This window comes from Vigna unguiculata, chromosome 5 (genome assembly GCF_004118075.2).
Source record: "Vigna unguiculata cultivar IT97K-499-35 chromosome 5, ASM411807v1, whole genome shotgun sequence".
NCBI lineage: Eukaryota > Viridiplantae > Streptophyta > Magnoliopsida > Fabales > Fabaceae > Vigna > Vigna unguiculata.
This window is the reverse complement of record NC_040283.1, coordinates 38,129,762-38,150,814: the sequence shown is the minus strand read 5'-3', so window position 1 is coordinate 38,150,814 and position 21,053 is coordinate 38,129,762. Positions and strand designations below refer to the sequence as shown.

Sequence of the window (21,053 nt, the reverse complement as noted above, 5' to 3'; positions counted from 1 at the left end):
ATTCCAAACAGAAATAAATTTTAAATTTATGTTAAAATTTAGAAATTAAAACCATATTTAACCATTTTATTTTTATTTTTATATTTTTTTCGATTTCTTACTCAGTAATGTTAGAGATCATTCGTTCAATATTGATACGACAAACTTATTGTATATAACTTTATATAAACCGCTTAAATTTGAAGTTTATTTTTTAGAATGATATCAGAATAACTTAAAAATATTTATTCTAATAAAATTTATTTTTCATTAGACATATAGTATTATTTCTATCTAATCTTCTACCCTTAAGATTTATATATCAGTGTGAATAAGTTATGTTATGAAATATTGATCAATGATAATGATAAGGTAAATTTACATTTGAAATTATTGTTTTTAACTCTCAGAAGTAAAATATTTGAAATAAAATGATTAATAACTGAACCTAGTATTCTCTGGCAAATATTTTAATCCCTCTACATAAATGTATTATCTTTTTAAAAGTTTATTTTTCCTAATATATCAACATTTACTTTTTTTCCTTTCGGTTAAAAAAGTTGTAAATGTATCAACACGTGATTGGATACCAACGTAATGTTGTTATATATTGTGGTACTTAAAAAAACTTGAATAAAAGTAAAAGTTTTCGCACGTATTTAAAAGTTAAGCACTTTTGTAGCATTTGGTGCGGTATTAAGCATTTTTTGTGGGGCATGCTTTGAAGGATGAATAGACACGAAGAGTTGTTCATAATTTTTCTCTTAAATAAATTTGGGATGTGTTATGGTAAAAAATTGAAGGATTTGTAGAAGCATATAATTATATAGTGATACTATGGGTGACTTGGGCCACTAGCTTTATTATATGTTTTTGTGGTTCTGGTGGTGCATTATAAAATTAAAACTATGACATATTTTTATTAAACTTTTTAGGTTTAGTGCTATGGTAAAAAACTGAGCCCATTAAAATCAATTTTTGGGGTTTTAGTGATGAACTAGGGATATCTTCGTGATGGGCGTTAGGGTTCAAAGAGAGCAGCTTCTTTCTGCACCTCCATAAATTTCTTTATGTAATTCTATAAACTTTTGTATTTCGAATTTCTGAAATATATATTTTGCATTTTAGAATTTAAATTTTGAAGTATGTTTTTATGTTATATTTTAGAATGTACAACCTGACATAATTTTTTTGTATTTCAAAATAAAATATATATATTTTGGATCATACAATTCAAAATGCATTTGTATTTTAGATTATATAATCTGAAATATTATTTTTTATTTTGCATTTCAAAATATAAAATTTAAAATAAAAAATTATATTTCAAACTATATATTTTGGAATAGAAATATTATGGGAGTGTAGATCAAAATTATGGAGTTACTGGAAGAAACCAAGAAATTGCCTCAAAGTGGGCAACATTTAACGGAAGAATTTAAGAATGTGTTGGGCTAGCTACTAGCACACCGCCTTATTGCTATTTTAAACACCCTAGAACTTGGTATTAATTACATTGATGAAATACACAATGTATATATTTATATTTATTATTTTTAGTGAACTTTAATGGAAAGCAAAATGGTTATCATTAAAGTTAATGTACATTAATACTAATTTCTTAAAAATGTGACAATGTTATTAGTTTTATTTGTTCTTACTGGAAATTTGTTAGGTTGATATGCATTGATTTGCATTTTTGTCAACTTGTATCTTACTTAACTCCTAATTGTAAAAAAAATAGAAATTCATCTGTAAAGACTCAATACTCAAGTCAGTAAGAGATTTATATGAGTAAAAAATTATTATAAGATGGGAGTGTACTTCCTCTAATAACGTATATTTATAAGCTTTCGTGAACATATTAGTATAATGAAAAATAAGATAAATTTAAGATATAACAATATATTAATTGATATAATAATTGAATTCAGTTTATTATAACTTGGATTCTGTTTATATAATCATAAGTATCATCCTTCCTTTATTTTAGGGATGTTAATATTTCATACAGAAAAAATATTTGAATCTCACGCTTATTAGGCCATTTTGGACCTAACAATAATAAAATATTTTGAGTCGGGTAGGTACATATTTTGGATTCAGTAATATATTTTGCAAGTTTACCAAGTTATTAAATAAACGAGTTTATATGTTGTTTTTAGCTCTTTGTACTCAATTTTATATGCTACTTTTAAATCTTGGATCAATTGTATGATGCTTTTAGATATTGGACGAGTTGTAATGTGCTTTTAGCTCATAGTTGAATTATACTTGGGCACTTAATTTATACCCATATTTTCCTAGGTTAGTCCATAATCGGACACCCGTAAGTCCATGGTCGGACATTCTTAAGGTACTTGGAGTGTTTACAAGTAAGTCCATGGTCGGATGCTCTTAAAGTACTTGGAATGTTTTCCAAGTCCGTGGTTGGAAACTCATACTCGAATCTACCGAGTGGTCATATATGCACACATTCATTCTATTTACCGAGTAGTCGAAAGTTTAGACATGGGGCTCAGATTTACAAAGTAGTTGCAAGTTCAGACGTTAGGCTTAGAGTTACCGAGTAGTCTTTAGTTCGAATGTTGTGCTCGAATTTATCGAGTAGCCACATATTTGGACACTCATGCTCGAATTTATTGAGTAGTCACATATACAGACGCTTGTGCACGAATTTACCGTGAGGTCGCAAGTTTGAACATTGTTCATGTGCTTATGAAACATAAAGTGTATCATGGAATAAAATGGGAAATTTATTGAATGTATACGTGGTGTGCCTCGTCAAAACCTTTCCTGACAACACCTACCTCAGGAAAAATCTAGGTGAAGCGAAAATAGTACATATTTATTTTAATCAATGTGCTACAAAATAGTAAAACTAGTTTAGAAGCTAAATATTGAAGTATTTATGATGTTACAGACCTCATCTTGTATCATATCTAGCTCAACAATATGTCCATTGGGACTCGATCCCATACTTCTCGTAAAACATGTGTTAATCGATTTCTTGTCTATATGTGGTAAGTTCCCACATTTTTATGGTTCAAATTTGCCCTGCATCAAGCAATTATCAATGGAATAATCTAATTTGAACTTAAAGAGTATAGTTTTCAATCATCTATCTAATCATTGTCACATTTTATTTCTCACTTGAGAATATGGTGGGTAATTAATTATGGACTTTTACCAATATTATATGTTTGGTTGTAATATGATAACAAATTTTTGAACTATATAATTGTTTGACACTTGTGAGAATGTTATTGATGAAGGAGTTTTCGATTGAGATATCCAATTCAATTGTCGTTTTGAATTGATAGGTTTATTATGTACATTTATTGTACAAACTTTTCTATCATAGCATTATTTTAATTGATTATACATTGGTATTTATTTTGACAGATTATGTTTAATGTGGCTTAAGTATTGGTTAATCATTCAATATATATATATATATATATATATATATATATATGTATATATACATAATTCAATATATATATATATATATATATATATATATATATATATATATATATATATATATATATATATATATATATATATATATATATATATATGCACAGTTTGAAGTTCGTTCAAATTTTATGTACAGTTTGAAGTTAGTTAGTTATTGAAGGTAGAGGTGTCATTTATGTATCATCGTGGTGCCATGTTTTGGTAAACCTTTTGTATGTTTTCTTAAGTCGTCCATTGAATACAATCATAGAAAAATGTCAAAATAACTTCTTACATGGAATGTCATGCTTCAATGAATGTGAAAACTTCCAATACTACTGGTGATGAAGGTGACCCCAATCATACTTTTTTGAACATATATGTGATAAGATGAATGAGGAACCACAAAGGACCAAATTGTAAGATGGCTTATGAATGTGTATGAAAATCACAAAATATTGGGATATGTTCTCCTCTTGGTTTATTTTTTTTCATTAAAAAAATTAAACAAATATGTTCTTGCAACTAAGTGGCAATTGATGATGAAATACATGGTCACCCTACTTATACATTTTGCACGGATCTATGTGAAGTTTGTCTAACATGAATAAGGAACCACAAATTACCACGCGATTAGGTGGCTTATAAATGTCTATGGAAATCACAAAAAATAGGGATAAGTTTTCCTTTTGGTTTAATATTTTTTAATTCAAAAATAAAATAAATTTGTTCTTGCACTAAGTGGCAAGTTGTGATGAAATAAGTGGTGAACCAATTGTACTTTCTGCACAAATCTATGTGAAGTTTGTCTAACATGAATAAGGAACCATAAATGAGGACGGGATAAGTTGGTTTATAAATGTATGTGGGAATCAGTAAATATTGAGATAGTTTTCTTTTTTAAAGCAAACAAAAGAAACAAAATTTGTTTTTCGAACTAAGTGGCATATGGTGATCAAATAAGTGTTAACTCCAATTATACTTTTTGTATCGGTCAATGCAAAGTTTGTCTTACATACATATGGAATAACTATACTGTAAAACTAATTAAGGATCTTTAAGAGTTATGATTCTCACTCGATAAAACATAATAGAGCACTAACCTTGATCCATGGAGATCCTATGAATATGTGTTCTTCAAATTTGTAATCTTGTGTGTTCTTCAATCACCGTTTCCCAATCTATCTCTTTGCCTTTCTTTCTCTTCTCACACGTTCTTGATGGGTTACTGTGAAAAAAACCTTATGGCCAGAGACAGAACCCCAATTCCTTTTATAAAACCAACATCCATCAAGTTGGTTTTTATTTTATTTTATCTTTATTTTATTTTATTATCACTTCCCATAATAATAACCAATAAGTCTTTATATTTTTATTAAATCACAATTGGGCCCATTATAATATTTCAAATGAGTCACTAATAGAATTAATTCGTCAATTAATTCTAACATTCTCCCACTTGACTCATATGATGTCATAACATTATGTGATTTAACAGATAAACATATTGGGCAATAAAAGACCTTGCATAAATTGGTTCCATCATTATTCATAATTAAAGATACAAAAATAATAAGAGTCATGATGGTCACACATCATTTGATCGACATGATCCCTTCCATGTACTACTATATCATCATTTTCTCCTTAATATGACTTTAAAAACGAGAAGTCCATAATGGGTTCAAACATAATGTCATTTTACAAAGCAATAACATAACATAATTTATTTCTTCATCATAATTTGCATGCATAAACATAAAGAAGAAAACACAGATTTCAGAAATTTATACATTAGGGAGCTTAGAGTGTCACATAAACATTCAAAACATTAACATTCAACATTCACTAGTAGACATAATGCCCATATTCTTTACATGACCAGCATACAATTTGGGCGGTAACCCTTTTGTTAAAGGGTCAGCAATCATAAAATCTGTGATAATATGTTCTATTAACACTTTATGTTTTTGAACTTCTTCTTTAACGACAAAGTATTTCAACTCCATATGCTTAACACCTTTAGAATACTTGTCGTTTTTAGAAAAGAAGACTACTGCGGAATTATCACAATAAATTTTCAGCGGCTTGGAAATACTGTCGACTACTCCAAGTCTTGAAATAAAGTTCTGCAACCAATTAGCCTGAACTGTGGCCTCAAAGCATGCCACAAATTCAGCTTCCATGGTGGTTGCAACAATGACAGACTGCTTCGCACTTTTCCATGAAATCGCTCCTCCGGCTAAAAGATACACATAACCAAATGTAGACTTTCTTGTATCCACACAGCCGGCAAAGTTTGAATCTGTATAACCTATCACCTCAAGGTGATCAGATTTTCTATAAGTAAGCACGTGATTCTTTGTTCCTTATAGGTATCTTAAAACTTTCTTTGCAGCTTTCCAATGCTCCAGACTTGGATTACTTTGGTATCTACCAAGCATACCAACTACAAAGCTAATATCTGGCCTCGTACAGGTTTGAGCATACATCAAACTCCCAACAACAGATGCATAATGGATATTTTCCATCTGTTTTGTTCCAAATCATTCTTTGGACATTGCATGAGATTAAACTTGTCTCCTTTCTGTATTGGAACATGAGATGCTAAACATTTATCCATTCTGAATCTCTCAAAAACTTTATTAATATATGCATTCTGAGACAAACCTAATAGTCCTTGTGATTTGTCACGGAATATTTCTATTCCTATCACAAAGTATGCCTCACCTATATCTTTCATTTCAAAGTTATTAGAGAGAAACCTCTTAGTCTCAATTAATAGACCAAGATCATTAGTTGCAAGCAAGATATCATCAACATACAGAATCAGAAATATAAACTTACTCCCATTGACCTTCAGATATATACACCGATCAACGGTATTTTTCTTAAATCCAAAGGACACAATAGTATCATTGAACTTAAGATACCATTGTCGAGAAGCTTGTTTAAGTCCATATATCGATCTCTTAAGTTTACACACCATGTGCTCCTTTCCTTCTTCAGTGAACCCCACTGGTTGGTCCATATAGACATCCTCTTCTAAATCCCCATTTAGAAAAGCAGTTTTAACATCCATTTGATGTAACTCAAGATCATAATGAGCTACTAATGCCATGATAATTCTAAAAGAATCTTTCTTAGAAACAGGCGAAAATGTTTCCTTATAGTCAATGTCATCCTTCTGAGTAAAACCTTTGGCAACAAGACGGACCTTGTAACGTTCAATATTGCCTTGAGAGTCACGCTTAGTCTTAAAGACCCATTTACACCCAACTCTCTTGCATCCTTCTGGCAATTCCACAAGGTCTCATACGTCATTATGTGCCATTGATTTAAGCTCATCTTTCATGGCATCTAACCACTTATCAGAATTATCACCATTAATGGCTTCTGAAAAAGAAATTGGATCATTATCAATACTTAAGTCATTTTCTTACTCTTGTAGATAAACCACATAGTCATTCAAAATAGCAGACTTTCTATCTCTGTGAGATCTTCTTAGTATTATTTCTTGTGGTTGTTCTACTATCGGTTCATTATTAACCTCGGGATCATTAATTTGTTGTTCTTCTTGATTGTTGTGAGTTTCTACAACATGTGGAACAATAACTCTTGATAAAGAAGTACTAGTTATAGGAACTTGTACTCTAACTTCCTTAATCTCCACATTTCGTGAAGCTTCACTCCCATTGGTTTCACCATTTTCAATGAACCGAGCATTTCCAGTTTCAACGATTCTTGTACTATGGGTAGGACAGTAAAACATATACCCTTTTGATTTTTCTGGATAACCAATGAAAAATTCACTGATTGTTCTTTCATCCAGTTTCTTTTCTTGCGGATTGTATATTCTTACTTCTGCTTGACAACCCCAAACATGCAAGTGTCTCAAACTGAGTTTCCTATTCGTCCATAACTTAAAAGGAGTCTTTTGAACAGCTTTACTAGGAACCTTGTTCAACAAATACACGGCAGTCTTTAAAGCATACATCCACAATGATACAGGTAAACATGAATTACTTAACATACTCCTAACCATATCTATTAAGGTTCGATTATGCCTTTCTGATACACCATTTTGTTGTGGTGTGTCTGACATTGTGTATTGAGCACAAATACCACATTTCTCAAGGAACTTAGCGAACGGACCAGGGTGTTGTCCATTTTCATCATATCTTCCATAATACTCACAACCTCTATCAGACCTGTCTAATTGTCTTTCCACTTCATTTATATAAACTTCCAAGGCATTTACTGACTGAGATTTCTCATGCAGTAGATAGACATGTTCATAACGCGAAAAATCATCAATAAAGATGATGAAGTACTTCTCTTTATTGAAAGAATTTACATCAAATGGACCACATATATCGGTGTGTATGATTTCAAGAAGCTGAGTGCTTCTCGTGGCTCCTTTCTTTGTGTGTTTAGTTTGTTTGCCTTTAATACAATCCACACACATTCAGATCAGTAAAATCTAAATCTGGAAGGATTTCATTCTTTAATAATCTTTGCATTCTTTCTTTGGAAATATGTCCCAAACGTTTATGCCACAAGTAAGCAGATCGTTCATCCACTAAACTACGTTTAGTGCCAACATTGTGATGCAAAGTCATAAGAGTTTCAGCATATAAATTATCCAAATTCAATTTATATAAACCATCATAAAGTGTACCAGATCCAATCATAAAAATACGCTTAAACAAACTGAAACAACCATTCCCAAACTTAAAAGAGTATCCAGCAACATCAAGCTTAGACAAAGAAATTAAATTCCTAGTGATACTAGGTACATAAAAAGTATCCATAAGGTCTAAGTGATATCCAGTGTCGAGGATTAGACGATAAGTCCTGACCGCTTCCACTGGAACTTTCTCTTTATTGCCCATGAAGACAAACTTCTCATTTGGGTTTATGGTTCGGGTTGTAAGAAATCCCTGCATCACATTAGAAACATGAGTCGTACATCCAGAATCAATCCACCACGTATTATGGGGAACTTCAGTTAAATTTGATTCAAAACATACGTAAGCATTACGCTTTATGTAGTCCTTCTGGAAATGTCCAGACTTCCCGCAGAAATGACATTTGTCATTTTTCTTCTGGATTTTGGTTGAGGACTCGTCAATCTTTAGTGGTCATTTACCCTTTCCATGTTTCTTAGCAACTTTCTTTCCAATAGCTCTTTGATTCTTCACATATTGAATAGAGTGGCTTCCAAAGTTCTTCAGTCGGGTCTCCTCCTGAACTAGCATACTGTGAAATTCATGCACATTCCACTTGTCTTTCATGGTGTTATAGTTCATCTGGAACGGACCATACTCAGACGGTAATGAGTTCAGAATGAACTGCACGAGAAAACCTTCATCCACTATCATTCCTAAAAACTTAAGTCTTGCTGCGATATTTGTCATCTCGATCACATGCTCATGCATAGTACGCGAACCGTCAAACTTCATAGTGGTCAACGTACTCATCAGTGTCCCAGCGAGAGACTTATCAGCAGTTTGGGAGCGCTCTTCCACAAATTTCATAAATTCTTTTGCATCATCGATTTTGGGAAGAGCTAACTTTATATTGCTTGCTATGCTCATTCTCATAAACATTAAGCTAAGTCTGTTTGATCTTGCCCAAGCTTTGTAATGGGCTTTCTCTTCATTGCTACTAACATCCGTGATAGCAGCCGGCTTTTCAACTTGAAGAGCTAGATCAAGATCCAACACACCTAAGTGAAATTGGACTTGCTCACTGTTAAAGACTTTGGCAAGTGTACCAAGTCGCGCAAGTAGTAACCGGTAAGACCGGGATATCGTTTCCCAAGAGACTCGTGTATACTAATTAATTGCGTAATTAGTGACTAATTTAAACTAATGAATAAATCCATATTTTGAGTTTTAATGTATGAAATTAAACTTTGCATAAATAATTAAAATTGAACTTTGAAAGTTAAAGGCACTTAGTGAGTGGAAAAGATTAGAAATGATATGACTTGATATTGCCGGGGTTAGAATTCACCAACTATGCTCTCATGCAACTACAATTTAACATCCTCTTCATTAATATGCTAATGCTAACCCACAACATTACTCAAACCCTAATTCCTTAAAAGATTGAGCCTAAATTTCCTTATTAAAAGTCAATTCCTTGAACTCTTAATAAGCAAATTTGCTTTATGCACAAGGGCTTAAGACAACCAATGGGTCAAGCCCCATTCCTAGGTACAAGCTCCATTGAGTTCTCTTATTCCAAATCTAGGTTTCAAAAGATATTTTCACACCCCATGAACCAAAAATCATGCAAGAGATGGCTAAATCAATGCAAGCTTTAAGTGAAGAAATAAGAAGACTAGCAATTAATGAAAGAGTCATATATATAATCAAAACATTTGTATTTACACAAGAGTTTCGTGGCTACATCTAACCCCAACAAAAATGGGTTTAGCTCTCCATTGCCATGGAGAGCTCAAGCTTAAAAATGGAAGAGATGGAAGAGAAAGAGATACAAAGAGGAAGATCGAGCTGTTCCCACAAGCCCTAGCACTCCTCCAAGCTCTCCAAATGTGTTCTTCGTGCCTCCAAAATGCCAAAGATCCGATTCCCTCCGCGAAAACAGAAGAAAAAGGGGTCACTTGACACATCAGCGAAAAAGGGCGCCTGGCGGAAGGGTCTCACCGCCAGGCGCAAGACACCAAACAGTGGGCAATTCTTCCTGCTGCCGCCCGGCGGTGACTAAGTGCCGCCAGGCGGTGACTACAGTAGCGCCTGTCTGGCGCTTGGCTGGCGCGTGGCTGGCGGTCTGTTCCGCCTGGCGCTGGCTTCGCGTCACCAGGCGCTTCCTGTTGACATTTTTCTTCTCTCTTTGCTATTCCGGGTCACTCATTAGTCTGGATTTTAGGAACAAAGCTTCCCATCTACAAAAAGGACACAAAAATGGGGATTAGTAATATATTTAGATCAATGTAACCCACAATGTATTTATTTACAAAAGTAAGGTAAAATTGAGGATTAAGTAGGTTAAAAGCTTTGGAAGAGATGATTTTGCTAATGAAATATAGCTTGGATAATGGTAAAAATTAACATTATCAACTCCCCCAAACTTAAAACCTTGCTTGTCCTCAAGCAAAAAGGTAACTTGGCCTAGATGAACAACACAATTGCAATGATCTAGCAAATCAAGAAAACATATGTCAATTGTGCCTGCTCTTATTTGAAAGATTGTGTAGCACATGTGTTTCATTAGCAAGGCAAACTAACGCTATGGTGTTCACAAAACAAAAATATCACAAGTGCATGCAAGAGTTTATAAGGGATCAACAATCATGGCAAAATGTTTCCTTGATCAATGGGAACCACTTCTCACAAGAACAAGTGTTTCACTCAAGCCCACTAGTGTATGGATATAAACAACATTCTCTCTGCCATCACAATGTCACACAATTTAACTTTGCTTTTTGTTCAAAATGTCTAAGACTTTCACAAGCATGCTATCATCACAAGGTCTTTTATGGCTTGTATCGTGGCTAGGCTAAGAAGGAAATTTGGTTTTTTAGGATAACAAAAGTACCTTGAGCTAAGAGAGCAACTAATCAAATCATGAAAGTATTTTTCTCCCTTCTCTATTGAACCAAGGAAACCAATTCCCAACCTGCTTTCACCAATTTCCTTTTCTTTTCTTTTTCTCTCTCTTTTTTTTTTTTTTGAATTGAATGAACCAAAAACTTTACAAATTTTCTCATGCTCCCTTGTTTTAGCAATAATTCCCCCAAACTTGAACCATACTCATGACTAACAATCATTTGCTCTCTCAAGCTCAAAGTAAGGTAGTCAATATCTTCACTATGCTCAAGGTTCAAGGAATGGTACATATTATCTTTAAGGCTCAAATAAGACTCAAAGGATTTGCACAAGAAATCAACTTAAAAAGGATTCGCTCAATTATGTAAAGAAAAAGAAAGATGGCCTTGATCACCTGTAGCATGCAAGTAAATGAATAGCAAATGAACTCGAGCAAAGTCAATTATGAGTTCACAGTGATAACATTCACACAAATCAATTCTGGGGCACAACCTCTCATAGGGTATTTGGGTTCCACACTTGTCAACATATGCCAAAATCATTGATCACAATTAAACTCAAGCATCACTATATCAAAATGAGAACAACCACAAGCTCATGCTCCCAAGCCAATTCAACATCATTTCATAACAAGCACAAAAGATGATCATGAAAAGTAGTAATTCAATGCAAAAGATTAGTTCACCACAACCAAGTTACAAAGTTCTACACTATGCTAAAAAGTTTAAAACTATCAAAAGAAAGTTAAGACTGAAAACTAAAAGCATAAAATAAATCAGGACTATCAACAAAACAAGTCCTGCAAAAAGTGAATCATTCTCTCCAAGTGCTCAGGCGTCATCCTCGCCCTCTTCGTCTAGATCTTCCTCCTCATCCTCTGCAGCAGCTGAGGCTCCACCTCCTCCAGTAGTATTGGCCTGGGCCCCAGGCCAAGCAATAGTGGCAGCAAATTCCTCAGCTGATGGGGTGTGCAACTCAGGAATAGTTAGGGAGATGCCCCTAAGCATGTCAGCATTGGCCATCCCCATCCGGTATAAGGCCTGCATCTGGGGTTCCAGGAGCTGAAGGTGATCGAGCTTGGCCTCCAAAGCCTGCAACCGCATGTCAATGGTGGGAGTTGCCTCGGGCTCGAGCTCTGGCTCAGCTTCTGGCTGTGGCTGATGGCGCCTCCTGGGTCTGGGAGCAACTGAGCAGAACCTCTGAAAATATGAAAAGTCCAGGTCCTGCGTTGCTTTCTCCAACGGGGGTACAGAAATATCCACCCCTGCCAGGCTGCAAAGATGGGTGATGAGAGAGGGATGGCCAAGAGCGGCCTTGCCAGCGGCGTTGGCACACCGGTGGATCTCATTTGCAATAAACTGCCCTACATCCATCACCCGACCTGTCAGGATGGTATACAGAATGGTGGCGCGTCCCTCCGTAAGATCAGACACATGGGAGCACGGGGAGATGTTTGCGTGCACAAATGCTGACCAGAAGCGGGCTAAGGGGTGAAGGGAACCTCTCTGAATCGTACCCCTGTGAAATCCTTCACCCGCCAAGCAGAGTGCTTGGAGCAGCTCTCCAGGCGCCACGCCCTCATCTTCCAACACTGAAAACTGGCACTCCACATCATCAGCCAGCTGGGTGCCCAAGAACTCGTTGATCGTGTCAGCATCAAAGGGCACCCTTTTCCCCCGCACATAACTGAGAAAAGTGGGGGCTGCGGAGGTGGTAACCTTGGCATTAGCATAAAATTCCTTCACCAAGGTTACACTAAAAGTGCTAGGATAGCTACCCAGCCTTTCCCAGCCACGCCTGATCAACTCCAGCTGAAATTCGTTGACCTCCCCGGGCTTAAGAATCACTTTCCTCTCTGCCACCAACTTTCGTTGCATGACCACTTGGAAGCGGTCCTCATTATCCTTTGTGAGAAAGTGATGAGAGTAAATTCTCTCCTTTCGCTTTTGCCCTTTCGAATGGTTCCCCACGGAGGTCTTCATTCTTTTGGGATTTGAGGAGGATGCCATCTGCAAAATAAACATTGGTACAAAGAGGCAATTTAGAGTTAGCATTGAAGTGAGAGATTCAATCAAAAAGAGAGTTAATTGCATCTAAAGACTAAACTAGAACAACAAAATGTCAAGTCATTCATATGCAAAAACTCTGATAGCATTGGTGCCTCACAACCCAAGCTACAATCACAAGAAAAGCAAAGAAAGAGGCAAAAACAGGGGCCACCGCCTGGCCCCTCCAAAACTGCCGCCAGGCGCCAGCTTGCAACAGTGTGCACTGCTAGGCGCCACCGCCTGGCGGTAAAACAGGCCAAAATGGCCACCGCCAGGCGGTACACAACAGGGCAGCCATGGAATGCAGTGAATGGTCACAGAACAGCAGAAAAACAACATCACAATGGCAGCCCATAAAGCAAACACAAGTTTGTAACCACAAATAACAACAGAAACAATGATCATCAAGGCAAAGCAAAACCCTAAACTAATGAATCAAGAATTTTTAAACAAAAACAAGCATCAACTAGTCTAGAAACGATGAGAAAAACAACACAAGGAAGTTACTTGAGTGGATTGCACGAGTGAATGTTGCAAGAGGTTAGATTAGAGAGTCCGTGAGAGTGGGTTTGAGTGTGGAAGGGGTTGGAGCAGCGTTTCGCCTGGCGAGAGTGAACTGTGAGTGAGTGGCACGAGAATGGGAGTTGGAATCAGGTTTGAATTTGAGAGAGATTGGGAAATAGAGTTAGGGATTTGAAGATTAGGGATTTGGTAGAAGTGAGAGCAAGGAATGAGAGTGAGACGCCAGGCGGGAGTAAGGATTAGGGTTTGAAGAGATGGGAGAAATGGGCCAGCCAGAAACAGATTTAAAAATGGCCCAACTAGTGCTGCGCAGCACGTCCGCCTGGCGGTAGGTCATTAGCCGCCAGGCGGTATACCAGAAAATTGCCACTGGACCTCTTTTTCTGGTATGGCGCCAGGCGGGCGCTAGGGAGCCGCCAAGCGGCTGGCTCCTGGAATGCTTCCAGTGGCTTATTTGACAGATGGCGCCTGGCGGGAGGGAATGCACCGCCAGGCGGTTAAGCTGCAGTGGTGGAATTTTGTGTTTTTGGCTTATGTATGGGTTGGTTTTGACTCTACTGTACTCCACCCAACCTTTCACTCTTGCAAGCATCTTTTTCAAGCTTTTCCAACTTTAAAACAAGCATTCACACTCAAGCAAAAACATTTAATTCACAAAACACATGCAAAACTTAACTTAAGATATGAATTTACTACACAAGCTATGCTGCTACTATTCTCACAAACCCAATTTTACACTACCACATTCTATGATGCACAAAGGCTAAACTCAATTCAAAATGCTACAACTAGCACATGCTAACACCATCCTAAAACTAAACATGCTTAACAACATTCTAGGCTATGCTTCCACAAATTCACAAATGCATGCAACAAAATTAGCACAAAGTTCAAACATCAATTCAAACACAACAACCTATGCTAACACACTTCACACATGCATAAAAACACAAAGCTATCTTAAAAATGAAATTTAAAAGCTAGAATGAGTTTAGAGCACTGGGTTGCCTCCCAGGAAGCGCTTGTTTAACGTCACGAGCCTGACGGATAAGGCGCTTAAGCTTGGTTGTTGCTTTTGGTGTGCTCCTTCCCAACCTCACACCTATACAACTTCAATTGATCACTAGTCACCAATTTAGTTCTTCTAGAATAAGGAGCTTCAATTTCAATTCTTCCATCAACTTTGATGTCTCTAATAACCCACAGCCTTGCCCAATTTGACTTGAATCTTCTAGGAGAAATCTTCAAATGTTCCTTTCTCATCACAATTGGTTGGCCAGGTTTAAGTCCATTAGTCCCCATCAAAGAGTGGTGGTGAACTAGAGCATCATCTTTCTCTTCCCTCTCTTCATTCACTTTTGCAGAGAAACAATTTGAGCACTTTCCAAGCAACTTAGAAGCTTGCCACGGTCTACTAGTCACAGATAAGACTTCATTGATGGCCTTAAGACTAGTTTCTTCATCAGTTGATTCTTGCACAGCTTCAAAAACGTTGAAATTCACTTCCTCATCTTGGTCCTTCAATTTCAGCGTTCCCTCATCCACATTGATGACAACCTTGGCTGTCTTCATGAATGGCCTCCCAAGAATGAGTGGTACCCCTTCATCTTTCTCCATTTCCATCACCACAAAATCAACCGAGAACTTGAGCTTATCTATCTGCACCACCACATCTTCCACCACGCCATAAGGGTATTTGATTGAGTTATCTGCTAGTTGCAAGGTCATCCTTGTTGGCTTGGCTTCGAGACCACCAATCTTTCTAAGCATAGATAGGGGCATCAAATTAATGCTAGCCCCTAAGTCAACAAGAGCTTTTCCCATATCTTGATTTCCAATGGTGCAGGGGATGGTGAAGCTACCCGGATCCTTGAATTTTGGAGGAAGATTTTTCTGAATTATGGCACTACAATTCCCTTGCACTTCAATAGTTTCCTCTTCTATGTACTTCTTCTTTTTGCCAAGGAATTCCTTCATGAACTTTGCATAAGAGGATATTTGTTGCAGTGCTTCAGAAAAGGGAATCTTGATCTCAAACTGCTTGAATATGTCTTTGAACCGAGCTAACTGTCTCTCTTTCTCTTTTCTTGAAGGATTTTGAGGATAGGGAAGGGGTTTCACAACAACTTTCTCTTTTTTCTTTTTCTCTTTTTCATTTTCCTCTCTTTTATTAACTTCCTCCTCTGCTACAATTTCTTCATCAACTTCTTCCTCTTGAATCGCTTCTTCATTCTTTTTCTTTTCTCTAGCCTCCACCTTTTCTTTAGAACCTAGCCCAACCTCCTTTCCACTTCGAGTGAAGATGGCCTTACATTGCTCTTTGGGGTTGGCTTCGGTGTTGGCGGAAAAAGAACTTCCTCGTTGATCAGCCAATTGCTTGGCTAATTGCCCCACTTGCACCTCCAAGTTTTTTATTGATGCATCAGTGTTCTTTTGATTTTGAATTGACATTTGCAAGAACTGTTGCATCATGTCCTCAAGCTTTGAGGTTCTGTCAGTTAAAGAGGGATGTTGGTAAGTTTGTTGATGTGGGGGCCTATTGGAAGGTCCTGTTTGGCCCATGTTTTGGTGAAGTTTCCATCCTTGATTATAGTTCCCTAATCGGCCTTGATTGCCCATATAACTAACTTCCTCTTGAGATGTGCTTGACATAGCACATTGCCCATTGGTATGGTTTCCTCCACATAACTCACAACTTTGCACTTGTTGGAGTTGAGCTACAGAGGCATTTTGAAGCTCTTGAGGAAGTTGTGACAATTTCTTCATCAGGGTCTCCAGCTGCTGAGTCATAATCTTGTTTTGAGCCAATAGAGCATCTTGAGATTGAAGCTCTAGAATACCCTTCTTTTGAGAATGGGTTCTCTCAGTATAGGCTTCATTATCATTAGCTGCCATATTCTCTATTAACTCATAAGCTTCCTCTGGCGTCTTCCACTTGATACTCCCACCGGCAGAGGCATCCAACATAAGCTTTGACTGGGATTTAAGTCCTGCCAAGAAAAGAGTGAGCTGTGTAGGTTGATCAAACCCATGAATGGGAGTCTTCCTCAACAGTCCCTTGAATCTATCCCATGCTTGGCCCAATGACTCATCCATATCTTGTTGAAATGCCGAGATTTCCTGCTTTCCCTTGTTAACCTTGGACTGGGGAAAATATTTGCTCAAGAACTTTGCAACCACATCATCCCAGTTAGTGAGGCTATTTTCAGGAAAGGAATTCAACCAAGCTTTTGCAGGTCCTGCTAGTGAGAACGAGAAGAGACTCAGGCGTATGGCTTCATCAGGAACTTGATGGATCTTCACAGTATTGCATATCTCCAAGAATGTGGTCAGATGAGTGTAGGGATTCTCATGAGACAGGCCATTGAACTGATTACTCTGCACCAGATGAATAAGAGTTGGCTTCATCTCCATGTTGGTGGCATTGACAGTTGGCCTAGCAATACTGTTGAAGTTAACATGGTCTGTGAACGCTGCATAATCTTCCAAAGTGCGTCTTTCACGACCTCTACCATCACCATGAGGGTTGTCTGCCATTTCTTCTTCTGGCAAAGGATCAGGATTCTGAGAAGTAGATGAAAGAGTGTCTGAAGCAGAAGAGTGATGGACAACTTGTTGTGCTTGAGCTCGTCTTCTCCTTGTGGCACTATTGCTTCTACGGGCAGTTTTCTCTATCTCGGGATCAACAAGGAGTGGTTCTGAAGATGCAGTCCTCCTTGTACGGATCCTACCCTGCATAAACTATAGAGCAACAACAGAAGCAAGCTCGAACTACAAGTTAGCCCAAAATTAATGTGTGTAAAAAAAAGTAAACAAAAACAGTAAATATGCACAAAAGAATTTAAGTCTAAATAAGTCAGAAATCACACAATAGTTTAGTATTAGACACGGGTCCCCGGCAACGGCGCCAAAAACTTGTTAAAGACTTTGGCAAGTGTACCAAGTCGCGCAAGTAGTAACCGGTAAGACCGGGATATCGTTTCCCAAGAGACTCGTGTATACTAATTAATTGCGTAATTAGTGACTAATTTAAACTAATGAATAAATCCATATTTTGAGTTTTAATGTATGAAATTAAACTTTGCATAAATAATTAAAATTGAACTTTGAAAGTTAAAGGCACTTAGTGAGTGGAAAAGATTAGAAATGATATGACTTGATATTGCTGGGGTTAGAATTCACCAACTATGCTCTCATGCAACTACAATTTAACATCCTCTTCATTAATATGCTAATGCTAACCCACAACATTACTCAAACCCTAATTCCTTAAAAGATTGAGCCTAAATTTCCTTATTAAAAGTCAATTCCTTGAACTCTTAATAAGCAAATTTGCTTTATGCACAAGGGCTTAAGACAACCATTGGGTCAAGCCCCATTCCTAGGTACAAGCTCCATTGAGTTCTCTTATTCCAAATCTAGGTTTCAAAAGATATTTTCACACCCCATGAACCAAAAATCATGCAAGAGATGGCTAAATCAATGCAAGCTTTAAGTGAAGAAATAAGAAGACTAGCAATTAATGAAAGAGTCATATATATAATCAAAACATTTGCATTTACACAAGAGTTTCGTGGCTACATCTAACCCCAACAAAAATGGGTTTAGCTCTCCATTGCCATGGAGAGCTCAAGCTTAAAAATGGAAGAGATGGAAGAGAAAGAGATACAAAGAGGAAGATGGAGCTGTTCCCACAAGCCCTAGCACTCCTCCAAGCTCTCCAAATGTGTTCTTCGTGCCTCCAAAATGCCAAAGATCCGATTCCCTCCGCGAAAACAGAAGAAAAAGGGGTCACTTGACACATCAGCGAAAAAGGGCGCCTGGCGGAAGGGTCTCACCGCCAGGCGCAAGACATCAAACAGTGGGCAATTCTTCCCGCTGCCGCCCGGCGGTGACTAAGTGCCGCCAGGCGGTGACTACAGTAGCGCCTGTCTGGCGCTTGGCTGGCGCGTGGCTGGCGGTCTGTTCCGCCTGGCGCTGGCTTCGCGTCGCCAGGCGCTTCCTGTTGACATTTTTCTTCTCTTTTTGCTATTCCGGGTCACTCATTAGTCTGGATTTTAGGAACAAAGCTTCCCATCTACAAAAAGGACACAAAAATGGGGATTAGTAATATATTTAGATCAATGTAACCCACAATGTATTTATTTACAAAAGTAAGGTAAAATTGAGGATTAAGTAGGTTAAAAGCTTTGGAAGAGATGATTTTGCTAATGAAATATAGCTTGGATAATGGTAAAAATTAACATTATCACTCACTCTAGTCAAGAAAATTCAACCCATTAAAGACTAGAAAAGACGAAACATGCGAGTGTAAAGATACCAGAACAGAAACTGCAATTAACACATGCCTAACATTAATGCTTTGAGTCATAAAACTAAACGCAAAAACAGATTCAGATATAAACAATCATTCTATGCATACTAATGTTCTCCTTTGGGAGATCCACAAATACACAAACATAAGCATAATGATGCTAATCATATTATAACATTATTGATAATTAAAATATGCATCAACTAGAATCACCTACTACCTTTGGATATATAAATAAAACTAGTGACGCATACAAAATTATCTACAATCATATTCATTAATTATGAGAACAATTAATCAACCTTTGGGCGATTCTTAAATGCCTTATAATTAATGAATTTTAATTAACCCATAAATTTAATTATTCATAATTTAGCATCCATACTATGAGTAATTAAAATAAAAAACATTAATAATTTGAAATCATATAAACTTTAAAATTTTGGCCACTTTGGTGACTAACAAAATTTATCATACTTAATTTCAAATAAATAAATACACATATATTTAATTGCTATAAACTTTATATAGCTTCCTCATTAATTTTAATTTAACAATAACAAATATAAATATTATTACAAATTAAAATAAAATTATTAATTATTTATATAAATAAAATAATTAATATTAATTTTATTGGTAACGTAAACCAATAAAACATTTAAACTTTAGTTTTAATAATCACACGGTTACTTGATCAACTATTTAATTTCGTAATTATCAATGCTCCATTATATCTCAATGAATTTAATTGCGTCAGGAGAAAACCAAAATTGGAAAACTGAAATTCACGTTCACACAGTAACACTAACAACACACGTTCACGGGAGATCCTATGAATATGCGTTCTTCAAATTTGTAATCTTGTGTGTTCTTCAATCACTGTTTCCCAATCTATCTCTTGAGTCTATTTTGACAAATCAATAAAATATTGAATTGATTGAATTCTTCATTAAAAAGAATTTTATTATTATTATGAATTATTGAATTCATTTAATGAATTCTAAAAGAAATGAGTTGAACTTCATTTTACTAAGAATTCAATTTTGTAATATTTCTTTATGCATTACTATTTAAAAATGGATGTTCAAATTAACGTTAACGATGAGATCTATTATCATTTTTCGCATGTCCTCGGAAGTTTAGAGTAGGTGAAAATTCTCCTAATTTATGGCCTACCATACCTTTCTTTTCTTCTCACACGTTCTTGATGGGTTACTGTGAAAAGAACCTTATGGCCAAAGACAGAATCCCAATTTCTTTTATAAAACCAACGTCCATCAAGTTGGTTTTTATTTTATCTTTATCTTTATTTTATTTTATTATCACTTCCCATAATAATAACCAATAAGTCTTTATACTTCTTCCAATACTTGCCTTACAATTTTGCCAATAAAATACAATAATAAAAGTAAGTCATACACAACTTTGTGAAATTAGAATGCTACTTTTAAATAGTGAGTGTCATTAGGAAACCAAGACCTTCAAAATTTTAATATTCACATACATTGTACATTGGAAGTTCAAAAGGAACAAATTTACAGCAAATATTACATTGTCTAATATAGTTTTCCATAACTGTCGCAACTGAAATTGCGATCCCCAGTTTATACCTCAACATCTACGCATACACAAATTAAAATGTTATAGCAATCACATATGTAGTGCTACCTAAATTGTTGTAAATCTTCCTAAATACAAATAGGTAAAGTAAGTTACAACTTAAAAAATTCATTAATTGTATCAAGCCTTCTAAATTGTATATATGTACATGATCAAAGGAAGGGGATATTAAGCCCTTTCAAGCAATCTAAAATAGATCCACTATGTATTATTAATATATGTACACAACTTATTAATTTTATGTCTTTTAAAAAATGAATGGTAAATAAGGTTTAATAAAATTATATATATATATATATATATATATATATATATATATATATATATATATATATTAGAGTTGTCAAAACGGATAACTTGGCTTGGACCGACTCGGGCCACCACGGATTGATCACTTAGTGAGCTAACCCAACCTGACTCACTAACTAGCGAGTCAAAAAAATTTTGAACCCGGTCTGACCCACCATGGGTTGGTGGGTTAAACGGGTTGGCTCACAAGCTCACTTAATTAAAAAATATATATAA

At 36.0% G+C, this 21,053-nt stretch overlaps 1 protein-coding gene across 1 annotated transcript; it reads right to left on the bottom strand.

The window, feature by feature from the left end:
• Positions 1 to 14,647: 14,647 nt before the first annotated feature.
• LOC114184687 lies at positions 14,648 to 17,329 on the bottom strand. Its single transcript, XM_028072002.1, has 2 exons — positions 15,862 to 17,329; positions 14,648 to 15,774 (listed from the first exon to the last, which is right to left on the bottom strand). Exons 1-2 carry the CDS (start codon positions 17,327 to 17,329, stop codon positions 14,648 to 14,650), a joined length of 2,595 nt encoding a protein of 864 aa, XP_027927803.1.
• Between the last annotated feature and the right edge of the window lie 3,724 nt (positions 17,330 to 21,053).